The 13,290-nt window shown below is 30.8% G+C and overlaps 1 protein-coding gene across 1 annotated transcript; it reads left to right on the forward strand.

The window, feature by feature from the left end:
- The first annotated feature begins 7,237 nt into the window (after window positions 1–7,237).
- LOC106779300 (amino acid transporter AVT6B) lies at window positions 7,238–13,017 on the forward strand. Its single transcript, XM_014667387.2, has 6 exons — window positions 7,238–7,325; window positions 7,510–7,988; window positions 8,120–8,272; window positions 9,895–10,098; window positions 11,909–12,374; window positions 12,562–13,017. The coding sequence occupies exons 2-6, from the start codon at window positions 7,553–7,555 to the stop codon at window positions 12,695–12,697; spliced, it is 1,395 nt and encodes a 464-aa protein (XP_014522873.1). The 5' UTR covers window positions 7,238–7,325; window positions 7,510–7,552; the 3' UTR covers window positions 12,698–13,017.
- Window positions 13,018–13,290: the final 273 nt, after the last annotated feature.

The following is a 13,290-nucleotide window of genomic DNA, read 5'->3' on the forward strand; positions in this document are numbered from 1 at the left end:
CCTAAGGCCGAACACTTGTAAGGCCGAACGCTTGGTTTATGACCAGCGTCCTTAAATAATTATTAACAATAATATTAAATGAAGTAAACTAAATTAAGAAACTTATTATGCCAAACAGTCCGAATGGACCGAACGGAAATGGGAGGACCGAATGATCCTAATGACCTTCGATCTCAGATTCATAATTTCTCTAAGTTTCATACATTCATACTAAGTACATAATTTAAAATCATACAATTCATACTGCAGCATTTTACATATTATCAACCATTAAATCATACATCATACAATAAAGTTTCATACATTCAAATCATACAAAGAAATTATAATTAAACTTTATAAGCTTCCCTTACCTCTAAATCCAGCTAGTACGTCTAAGGTTGATTGGCAGCAACTACCCCTTCTAAGGTTTCCAAAGTCTAGAGTGAAATACAAAAGTAGGTTCAGAGGAAAGGTTTACAGGTACATGCAAGCTCTAATAGTGCATGCATGCAGGAAAACTAATGAGCTACAAGGGTCCGGACACTTACCAGTTCTGAATGTGAATCTGGTTGGAACAGGTTGAAGCCCTTGGTGCCGGCAGCAACAATTCTGAACAGATGCAAGTGATCGGAGAAGAATTGGAGGTTAGAAATCTAGAGAGAAGGTTGGAAGGTTTTAGAGAGAAAGAGGAGAATTTGAGTTTCCAGAAAGTTTGAGTTTGAGGAAGAAGATTGCATGGGAAAAGTGGCGTCAGGTTCCTTTCTCACCTTATATACTGCCTCCACTTAGAACGTCCGGACCACTCCTAGCTTGCCACCTGACTTCCACTTCCTGGAAATTTACATTCCTGCTGCTGCCACACAGATCACGAAGAAGGGAAATTAAAAGTTTGGCAGAGTTGGTCTCCCACTTACTAGGGAAGACCGGACGGTTTGACAAGTGTACCCCACTAAGGAGGGGTATTAAATGGGGTGTGACAAACTTTCTTATAGGATTCTACTATACATCTTAATTTATTATCTTTTTATTGTTCATTTTATGTTTGTAATGATGTACTTCAAAGATAAAATATGATTAAAAAACTAAACATCAAAGTTAAAAGTTGACAAATATGCAAGGCAAAGACAAAGGCAAATAACGAACTAAGCATCAAAGTTAAAAGTTGACAAGTATGAAGGCAAAGCCAAACAAATAAAGGAAGAAAGTATGTAATTAGTATTCATCTTAGAAATTCTGTATGGCTTTACTTGAGGAGGAAGGATATATTTTTAACTAAAAGAGTCCTAGCCTCATTTTACAGAAGTGAAGCACTTGAAAAACACTATAAAATAAACAAATAAAGGAAGAAAGAATGTAATTAGTATTCATCTTAGAAATTGTGTAAGCTTTACTTGAGGAGGAAGGATATATTTCTAACTAGAAGAGAGTCAAAGCCTCATCTCACAAAAGTGATATACCTGTAAAACACTAGAAGGGGGGTTGAATAGTGTTTATGGAAAATGTTTTTCGTAACCCTTTTGATATAACACTTTAACGAGCATGTGAAATATTCTTTTGAAAGCTTAGATGCTCGACTTCAAATATATATATATATATATATATATATATATATATTCATTGATAAGATTGTCCTATTATTCAAAATGTTTCTACTGTAGTGTTTTGTAAGAACTTCCTTAAAAAGAAACAATCGTTCAACTTGGAAGTTCTTGTATTTTGAAATATAAAACTCAATTGCAGGTTTTCCAAGAGGATCATTTAGTAAAGAAAAGAGAAAATAACACAAGAGATTTAATACTGGTTCGCTCCAACTTAGCTACGTCCAATTTCCTTCGCAGATGGTTCTACTATAATCTTCACACAATTACAAATGAGTATTAACACCACTTTTGGTACTCAACTATCTGGTCGAGATTTCCTCTGAGTGTTAGCACCATTTTTGGTACTCAACACTCTATCAATATTTCCTTTGAGTATTTGCACCACTCTTGGTACTCAGCTCCCCGATGATATTTCCTTTGAGTATTTGAATCACTCCTGGTACTAGACTACCATGCCTAGATTCTTCAACTCAAGAGTTCAGTTGTAAGTATTTTAATTTTCTTCATAATTGCAATCAACAATTGCTTAAAAGCAGTTCAGACTAAATCTCTCTACGAGAAGATTTAATTACAATACAATGCAGTCAAAACACTCGCAAGTGTTTCTCTCTTCTCTCTTACAATAGTAAGAAATTTGACGCTTAAGCTCGAGAGTATCTCTTTCTCTTTTTCTCTTCTTTTCTCCTTTCTTCAGCTTAGTTGTATTCTTTTCTTTGAACTCTTTTCTCTCTTTTTCTCTTTAGGATGGATATGTCGTTGTAAGCTTTTCTTTGTGCTCTTTGGTTATCCTCTATTTTATCCTCTTGATTTGATTATTGAGAGATCTACTATTTATAGGCTTCATGAATATTTTTCGGTTAGACTGAGTTTGTAGTTTGTAGCCTTGATACTTGTGTTTTTTTTTTCTTTTTTTTCACAGCAATCGTTGTGTAAGTCAACTTTGTCAAAGCAGATGTGCTTTTTCAGTCATTTGCTTGAAGTGGGTTGTACGATCTTTTTAGACTTTACTTCAAGAGAGGAACATTCCATGATTATCTCCTTTTTCTCTAACATCCACATTTTGATATATGATCTGTAAGCATGTTATCAAACTCTTGAAATTTTCTTTTAAAAGCTTGGAAGCTCAACTCAATAAATATATATATGAACGATTCAATGTGTTATTCAGAATATGTACTGCAACATTTTGTAAGATCTTCATTTATGAAAAATAATCGTTTAACTTAGAAGATTCTTTATGTTTGGAAAATAAAATGCGACTGTAGATTTTCACAAGAGGATCGTTTATACAAGAGAACAAATAATTTAACAGGAGATTTTATACAGGTTCACTCCAACTGAACTACGTCTAGTCTCCTCCATAGAGGGTTCCACTATAATCTTCACATGATTACAAATGAGTATTAGCAGTACTCTTAATACTCAACAACCCTACCAAGATTTCTTTTGAGTATTTGCACCACTCTTAGAACTCAGCTATCTCGTCGAGATTTTCTTTGAGTATTAGCACCACTCCCCGTACTCATCAACCTTAGCCGATATTTCCTTTGACTATTCACACCACTCCTTGTACTTAGCGACCTTGCTAAGATTCCTTAACTCAAACATAGTTTAATTATAAATATTTTAATTCTCTTCAGAATTGCAATCAATGATTGCTTACAAGCTATTCAGACTATATCTCTCAAAGAGAGGATTTGATCATAATACAAAGCAGTCTAAACACTTACATGTGTTTCCTTCTTCTTTCTTCTCTTTTACAACACTAAGCAATATGACAATGAAGTTTGAGAGTATCTCTTTTCTTTATCTCTTCTCTTTTCTTCAACTCAGATGCATTCTTTTTCTTGAGTTATTTCTCTTTTGCTTCTCAGGATGAATATTTCGTTGTAAGCTTTGCTTTTTCTATCCTCTTAAGCTATCCTTTTAAGCTATCATCTTTATTTTCTTTTCGAGAGATATTCTATGTATATGCTTCATGGATATTTGTTTGTTAGACTGAGTTTGTAGCCTTGATACTCATGCTTTTTTTTTTCTTCTTCGTACAACAGTCGTTGGATAAGTCAACTTATGAGAGCAGACATGTTTTTTAGTACTTTACTGAAAGTAGGTTGTACGATCTTTTTAGACTTTGCTTCAAGTAAGGAACATTCTATTAATATCTCCTTTGTCGCTAATGGTCACTTTTTGATATTTGATATTTGATCTGTAGCATTGTGGATGCATGTAGAATAACTTACTTGCAAGATTAGAGTAAATTGTGCATGCAACATATACGTCCTTTCTTATCACTTTTGTTGTTTTTGAACGGGTATTTAATGTCATTTAATGCTTGCTTGAACAACAAAGTGCTTTTTGATTTTCTACTGTTAGGTAGCATTTTACGATTAAACTCTTTTCTCTAAAGATATCAAGCATATATGGTTACTTCATTGTTAAGCGAGGTACTTGTTAAGCTCATGATATCGTTTAGTCAAGTAAACACTTCTTTTGATTTAATCTCTTTTTAGACAGATAACGTTTAACTTGTTTAAGCTTTCTTTTATATATTGATTTTTATGTCTTTTAAATATGTTTTGTCAAAGACATTGTCTTGACCTTTTTGTTTTCAAGACTTATGTTGATAAGCTTCATGCATTTAACTTCAACTCTCTTAGATGCTTTAGGAAAAACAACGTTTAGTCATGCATCTAGGTGTTTTAACCTAAATGTTTTTCTATTTCCTAAGAACCTAAGTGATTTCCTAAGTTTTTCTATGTTGGGGATTTTGGTTTTAGGTTTTGTGTGTTTTGGAATTCAGGCTCCAAGTCTTGTGTTTTCATCCTAAGTTGTTTTCTGATTATTATCTTGTTTTAATGTTATTTGATTAAACTTCAAAACATGAGAGTGTTTAGGTGCATAAATGATTTTGTCTTTATAAAAATCTAAGCAAGACTCCATCCAACTTGACTTCAGTCAATTATGCCTTACTTGGCCTTACATTACTTGAAGCCAATCTAACCTAACCTTTTTTTATTTAAACAAATCTTGATCAAGCCCAACACGACTCAACTTGATCTAAGTCCAAACCAAATTGACTTTACTTGGGTCTGACTTAACATAAGTTCAATCTAAACCGACCAAGGTTGACCTGAGCTCAACCTAATCTAATCAATCATGATCTTAGATAGGCCCAACCTAGCTTAACATGGATTTGCCCTAGCTCGACCATATTAACTTGAGTTTGATCTGACTTAACACGACTTGGACATAACAAAGCTCATTTCAACTTAATTAGGCTTAATCCACTTAACTTGACTTGGATCTAACCCAACCTAACTTAGTTGGGCTTAACTTAAGACTTGGACTCATCCTAACCAAACCTTGCATAACTTGAGCTCACATAACCTAACATTTTCTATTGGGACCTAACCTGAATTGTGTCCAATCTAACTTAATTTGACCTAGGCTCAGACCAACTATTCATGACCTTTGATTTTCCTTGATTTGGGCTCGACTTAACTTGACTGGCCATGGTCTAACCTAGCATGCTTGACCTAGACTAGGCTTATCTCAACTCGACCAGTTTAACCTAATTTAGCCCAACCGTATTCAACTTAACCTATGTTCAACTTGACTTAACCTAATCTTGACTTAACCTAACATGACTCAACACTAGTTAGGTCTATCTCGACCTTGACTTGACTCATTTGGAATTGGCTCAACTTTTGACTTATCATGACATGAACTTAACTCGAATTATCCTATATTAGATCTGATATGACCCGAGCTCGGCTTAACTAACTTGATATGATCCCGATCCAACATAACTTAACTTAGACTTATTTTAACCATGTCCATAAAAATATGGATTGAGCTTATCTTAAGACCAACCTAATCATACATAATTCAAACCTAACCTAGCTCAAACTTGCTCGAACTAGACTTAACCTCGGTCTTATTTTAAGTCCAACTCAATCATTATTCAAATCTAATATAACTCGAACTTGACTTAGTTCAATTCAATCTTGTCTTACTTAAACCTAACTTACCTTAACCTTGCACAACTTAAATTATTGATTTTATATTTTAAAAATCCATAAAACTATCTTATTTATAATAAATATATATCAAATTTAAATATAATTTATTGGATTAAACTTAAATTCTAGAATATGAATTTGACTTTATTTTTATTTTTATGTTGTGTGTAGGAAAAAAAAATGAACAATTAATGCTTTCTTTAATGTGTATAAAGATTTTTTGAAACAAATATTTTTTTATTGTTATTTTTCAAGGTGTTTTATTTGAAAGAAATGAGCCAACTGTATCCGTGGATTGAAGAAACCGTATATTTATGAAACACCATCTCATTGAGGCCCACTGTAATTATGTCACAACTGTCCTTGACACCGTCGTGTGTCTTATTGATCCACGATGACTTGAATATGCGTATAAACAAAATATAAAATTGGATTTATCTGTGAAACTAAAAACTTGTATTTCATAATGTAAATAAGTTCGGAATTACACTTCTGATTTATGTGTTTTAAAATAAATGATAAAGCGAAATATTTAGAGAATTTCTAACTCGAATAATTCATAACATCTATAACATTAAATTCATTTTGTTTTAACTTACACATTAGTTTTTCTACAAAATATTTCAAGATAGGTATGTAAAAGCTTCATCAATCCCAAAGTCTCCTCAATGAAAGTGCATGTGAAATAGTACATTGACATTTCTCAATATAATATAAGAAAGAAAAGTATAAGGACGTGCTCAACGTGATATTAATTTATTGTGACATCACTAACATGCAATGATATTAAATTTGAAGTCTGAGATTCTTTAGTTTTGCCAATTATTCATTGGTAGAGTCAAGTCACAAAATAGGTTATAGAAACGTGTAGATTCTAAATTTTATAGTCTAGATGAAACTTTGGTGGAAACATTTACATCTCAATAATTACATTATAAATGGTAATAAAAAATTGTATTTATTTATATATTATAAATTGATTTCATTTATAATAGATCATCTATATTTAAAATATTTTATAATTTTAAACAAAATTTATATTTCAGTTTTAGTTTCTTATAAATTTTCATTTTATTATAATTTTTTAAATTACAAAATTATTAACCAGGTTTGTATAATCAAACATGTCATTTGACATGGCAATCACACGCAATATGGTTAATGACAAACAGAATTTTAAAATTATAATTTTTAAAAATACTTTTTCATAATTTATAATCTCTTAAAATTTAAAGTTGTTGGGATTATGAATAAAAAGGTGATTTTTGTATTCATTCTTTCATAAGAACAAAAAAAAAAGCTCAATTGAAAACGTGATTCCATTAACGTAATTTTCATAAAAAAATGTTTTTTCTAAGAATTATAGATATTTCTTTGGTGAAAGTTAAGTTGTTTATTCCTTTTAATCATAAAGAGAGAAGAAATTTGCAAATCATGTAAGAGGAAAAACTGAACATAACCATAAGAACATTTTTCTGAAAAAAAAAAATGACCATAAGAACTACATATTCTTTGAAAGAATATTACTTTTTTTCACCTTTATAATAACTAAAACATAGGTAAAACATATATATTATATGTATGTAAATTAAATATATAATATATGTATGTAAACAATATACACCTGACTTTGCTCCACTCATTTCTCTCTTACTGAACTAGAAGAAACAGTGTCAAAGTTACAAGAGGTTATTATGAAACACAAGACCAGCGTCCTAAGGTACAAAGCTTTCAAAATTTGAATCTTTATTTTGTTATAAACATTATCGGCTTCTGGGTGTCTTGAGTTATCATTGTTCAGCTCTGCATCTCCGACCCTGTGAATTCCACTGAAGTTTTTTATTCAAAGTTTGATGCTTTTCTTCAACTTGAAAAATGGGTGTTTTTGATATCCAAAAAAACAGTTAGCTGATTTTAAAAAATCATAAAAGAATTTAAAAGGGGAAGATGAGGAATGCAAGTGTTGCAGCTGAGGCAGTGGAGCAAAACTCTAGAAGGAAAAAAGGAGTTGTTGATGAGAATGTTCCTTTGTTACCAAAGGTTCAGGGGAGTGATGATGTTTCAGGGTTTGAAGAGTTTAATGGAGCTTCATTTTATGGGGCAGTTTTCAACTTGTCAACTACAATTATTGGTGCTGGAATCATGGGGTTGCCAGCATGTGTGAAAAAGTTGGGGATGGTGCCTGGGCTTCTTGCTATAATCTTTACAGGTTTCTTGACAGAGAAGTCAATTGAGTTCCTGATTAGGAATTCTAGGGCAGGGAATTTTTCCTCTTATGGGAGTCTCATGGAGGATGCTTTTGGGAAATTTGGAAAAGCTTTGGTGGAGATATTTGTTATAGTCAACAACATTGGTGTGTTGATTATTTACACGATTATACTTGGTAAGGACTTTAGTTTAATCCTAAGCCAAATGCATTAAATGATGAACTTGAATTGTTACACTGGTTTTGGTTGTTCTTCATTACTCATTAATGTTGTCTGATTCAGTTTTTTTGTGTTGATGTTGTTGAAGGGGATGTGATTTCTGGAACATCTTCTGGTGGAACTCACCATTCTGGTCTCCTTGAAGGCTGGTTTGGAGTTCATTGGTGGACTGGAAGAACGTTTGTTGTTGCGTTTACAACAGTTGCTGTGTTTTCACCTTTGGTCAGTCTTAAGAGAATCGGTTAGTTTTTCTATTTTGTGTCACTATTCGGAGTAAAAAAAAGAAGAATTGACTGGTGAATTACTGTTAGCTGTTCACTTGTTAAATTGCAAATCAATGAAAATGACTGTCTATAAATTAGTAAACAATGACACCAAAATAATCGAAGCACTGTGATTCATGTTTAGGAATGAACTTTTTAAGTTCTATTTTTGACTACCAATGGTTGTTTGTTAAAAATGCTGTGGGCTTGTGATAAAGGTTGCTGTCATTTCAAATTACTTGAACAGTAGGAAGGAAGGTTTTGAAAAATCGTGTGTAAGTCTAAGTTTTCAACAAGTAAAAATATAAAATTCAACACTATACTATATAAGAAAAAAAACCTGTAAATTTAACCTGAAAACAGGATTTGAATAAAAGGGAAGATATAGCATGGAGAGAAATCTTCTATGATATCATTCCAGCATATAACTTGAACACAAAATATATTGCTCAAAGGATTTAATTTGTTGGAATGGAACTCAAAATGTAGAAAGAATAGCATGACTTAGAAAATTCCATATCAAACTAGATATGCAGTACAATTAGTAATGCAAATTTTACTTAGTTGAATAAGATTACGCATGAATCAACTTACTAAAATGTAATGTGTGAAATAATAACTTAAAGCGGGTTCCACTTGTAATTGTGTATAAAAACACTATTTGTTATAAAGTAATGATATGATGATATATTTTTATATTCATTTTGACGTATAATATAAAAATAAAATAATCATAAAAATATAAAATTTAATATTTTTTTCAAAAAAAATAAGGGTTAAATATGTTTTTAGTTCTTGTACTTTTAAACGATTTTGGTTTTAGTCCATTTTCAAACTATGGTACAATTTAGTCCTTCAACTTTAGAAAACTCTGGTTTTAGTCCTTTTTACCAAATTTTTTTAATTTTATTTTTTGTTTCAAGCACGTTTCATTATAGCATTTGGATTGTTTACACTGTTTGACACATTTTTGCTTCAATGTTAACTGAAAAACGTGCTTGAAACAAAAAATAAAGTTAAAAAAATTTGGTAAAAAGAACTAAAACCAGAGTTTTCTAAAGTTGAAGGACTAAATTGTACCATAGTTTGAAAATGGACTAAAACCAAAATCGTTCCAAAGTATAGGGACTAAAAACATATTTAACTCAAAAAATAAAAATAAATAAATAAAAATAATATTAAATAAATATAAAAAATATAAATGTGGCAAATAATAATTTTTATTTTTTTTTAATATAGTTACGTATCCAACAATACAATAACTTAGATTTCCCAATTTCAGCTTTTTGTCACGAAGTTTCTATACAGAAAAAAAAAATATCAATCCGGCGACAAAATAGTAGTTACGAAATTATAAGAACTATTATAGCATGCAATTAATACGTATTCTAGATTTCCAACATTGAAAATGAGTGAAATGAAATAGAACCGATTGCCATTATTGTTGTTTAGATTGTTTGAAATAAGGAATGGGTCTATTTTTTTTTTTCTTCTTAGATTCTCGGAATAAATTACATAAATTGATTTTAACACCATTTATATAATAAATTGATATTATTTAATTCAAAATTTGAGATGAATATATCTGTTGGTGTTGCAGATTCATTGAAATTCACATCTGCATTATCAGTTGGGCTAGCAGTAGTTTTTCTAGTGATTGCTGTTGGAATCTCAGTCTTCAAGATCATAGTTGGAGGCATTGGAATGCCCAGATTCTTCCCAATAATTACTGATATGGCATCAATTTTGGAACTGTTCACTGTAGTTCCTGTGCTTGTGACTGCCTATATCTGCCACCCCAATGGTATGAGAATCTTTTCAGGCCTTTCTGCAAATTTCATTACCCTTTTCTTGATGTTCTTATGAAGATCATACATATATAACTATAAGCCAGTTAATAATTTGCTTAAAAAATGTTGAGGTCCACCTGACAGGTACAAATTCTGAAACAAAACATCCTTGTTGTTTTTGTCTGTTTCTGGAAGCACAACATGACTTCAAAGGAAAATGATACTTTGACAACTTTTGAATGACAAATTTTTGACACCCGTATCGTGTCACGTTGTCATTGGTCGACTTTTAAAAAAATAAGATTTATTTTTTTCATTTTCTTAAAAATCGACCAATAACAACGTAACACGTCATCGATGTAAAAAATTTGTCATCCTCAAGATTGTTAAAGTATGATTTTCCGACTTCAAATTACCTCTATTCATGTTATATTCATTTCTTTCCAATAAAATGATGAATGGCAATGCACATTTTGCTTCCTAACATTAGATTATTTGAGTAATCTAACCATAATCATGGCCACATAGCAGGTGATGAAAAAACAGTTATATAATTATATAATGTATATATAATTGATTGTTTTTGTTTTTTGGATATATAATTGATTTTAAAATATTTTTTAATATTTAAGAAATTGTTACAACTGATTTTACACATTGACAATTGGGTCATGTCTAATTAAAATGGAATTTTTTTAGTTTTTTTTTCTTTCAAAATCAATTATTAATTTAAGATATATAATCAGTTATATACCGATTTTATGATGATACAAAATAAATTATAATTAAAAATGATATATTATAATAATTATTAAAATAAAAAAATTACTAAAATTTATATTTAAGTTATGAAAAATAATTATAAAAATAAATATTTTATATTAACTTTTATAACGTTATAATCGCTTAGTATTTTAGGGTAATCATTGATAAGTAATTTTTATTTTGTAAATAATAAAATCAATAATTGTGTTGTAATAATACTTGAGAAGTAAATTAGAAAATTCAATTTTTTTCTTGAAAAATATCAAATATAATAAGATATTTTATAAGTGTTTTATGAGAGATATAGACTCTCCTCAAGTTTCACTTATTAAAATTTTACTATAACATATTTTACACCTTTCTTAATTAAAAACTTTCTAAACTTTTTAGATTTTTCTTATAAAAATTTCAGAGTTATTCTTTACTCTTAACATTTGAAACTATTCAAACTTTATTCTTTACTCTTAACATTTGAAACTATTCAAACTTTAGTGACTTTCAGAAGATATCTGCAACTTATGCTGAGTCTTGACATACTTGACTACTCCAATTTTTTTGCGGTGATCTAGGAACAGCCAATGGACAATGAATTCCATGAGTTGTGCAAAAATTCAAGAGTCATTCTACTCACTTCTATATTACAAATTAGGTTTAAATCTCTTTTTGGTCCTTAAGTTATGAGCGGATGTTCAGTTTAATCCCCGCTTTAAAAAATGTAAGTCTTTGGTTCCTAAGTTAAAAAAAATGTATCAAATAAGTCCTTTTTTTTTATGTTCATGGTCAAAGTACAAAGAGCAATCTAAAATGTTGTTATTATTAAGAAACAAATCAGAGCAATCTAAAGATTTAGCAGTTGTTAAGAAACAACTAAAAACAGTATTTCAAGTCAAAAAAGGACTCATTTGATACATTTTTTATAACTTAGGGACCAAAGATTTACATTTTTAAAAACGGGGACTAAACTAAACATTCACTTATAACTTAGGAACCAAAAAGAGGTTTAAACCTACAAATTACAATAACACTCTGATGGTTGCATTGCATGCACTGTTGTTGCAGTACACCCCATAGACAATGAACTGGAGGACTCCTCTCAGATGCCTGGCGTTGTACGTACATCCCTTATTCTGAGTGCTTCAGTGTACTTGCTGACAAGCTTCTTTGGGTTCCTCCTATTTGGTGAAGCAACACTTGATGATGTGCTTGCAAATTTTGACACTGATCTTGGAATTCCTTTGGGTTCTGTGCTCAATGATGCAGTTCGTTTCAGCTATGCTGCACATCTCGTGCTTGTATTTCCAGTTGTCTTCTATGGAATGCGTGTCAACCTAGATTCTCTCTTATTTCCATCATCCAGGCCTTTGACTCAAGATAACATTAGATTTGCATCAATTACTGTTACACTTGTTGCTGTTATCTTCCTTGGAGCAAATTTCATACCCAGCATTTGGGATATTTTCCAGTTTACTGGAGCAACCGCTGCTGTTTGCATAGCATTCATATTTCCAGCTGCCATCATTCTGCGGTGAGTTTGATGCCAACAGCTAATATTGATTATTGAGTTTTTGAAGTGAGTGGCTCACTTTAGAAGAGTAGGTTCTTTATTGAAAAGTTGTTCTTATTTATTTATTTATTGTGTCTAACAGAAAAATGGTTTGACATATGCTATTTCTAAAAATTAAATTAACTTTGCATTAATGTTTCAATTTCAGGGATGGACACAACATAGCAACTAAAAGGGACAAGATTCTATCAGTCTTTATGATATTCTTGGCTGTCTTGTCAAATGCTGTGGCTTTATACAGTGATACTTATGCCTTGATCAAGAAGAACAAAACTTATACATGAATTCTTTTTTTCTTGAAACTTTCTTTGAAGCTCATAGCACAAGCACGTTCATACTTTCATAAGGGTTGATCATGGAATAAGCCACCAAGTGTTGGTAACATGTTCAAAACTGTGTAAATAAGAGTTTTAATTAATGATCGATCTTCAAGTTTAAAGGATTTTGCAAAATCAGTCTATATAAAATGACTGAATATTTTTTTTTTCTCTAAGTCAGTTTTTATTTAATAAATACTTTATAGCGGTTATTATAGTTTGATCTTTATTGTTGTAAATAGTTTTTACTTTTTATGACTCTATTTCCTGGGCTTCATCTAGTCAAATATAAAATTCATATTTGAGCTTATGTATATGAGCTTCCATTTCTATCTTAGTATAGTTGTGTGTGTGTTTTTGTTTCCCCATGTGGTTCCAAACATGGCGTTTGAAGTAGGTTTTAATTCTTTTTTATTCATCTAACGTGAATGTTTCTAAACATGCAAGTTTAAAGTCAAACAAAACACATGCTACAAGAACACTTCACGTGCCAGGTAAACTTTGGTATAAGATAAGATCAAGCTTCAACAGACATATTATCGAAATGTCACGTTTTATGT

This window comes from Vigna radiata, unplaced genomic scaffold (genome assembly GCF_000741045.1).
Source record: "Vigna radiata var. radiata cultivar VC1973A unplaced genomic scaffold, Vradiata_ver6 scaffold_190, whole genome shotgun sequence".
Classification (NCBI taxonomy): Eukaryota; Viridiplantae; Streptophyta; class Magnoliopsida; order Fabales; family Fabaceae; genus Vigna; species Vigna radiata.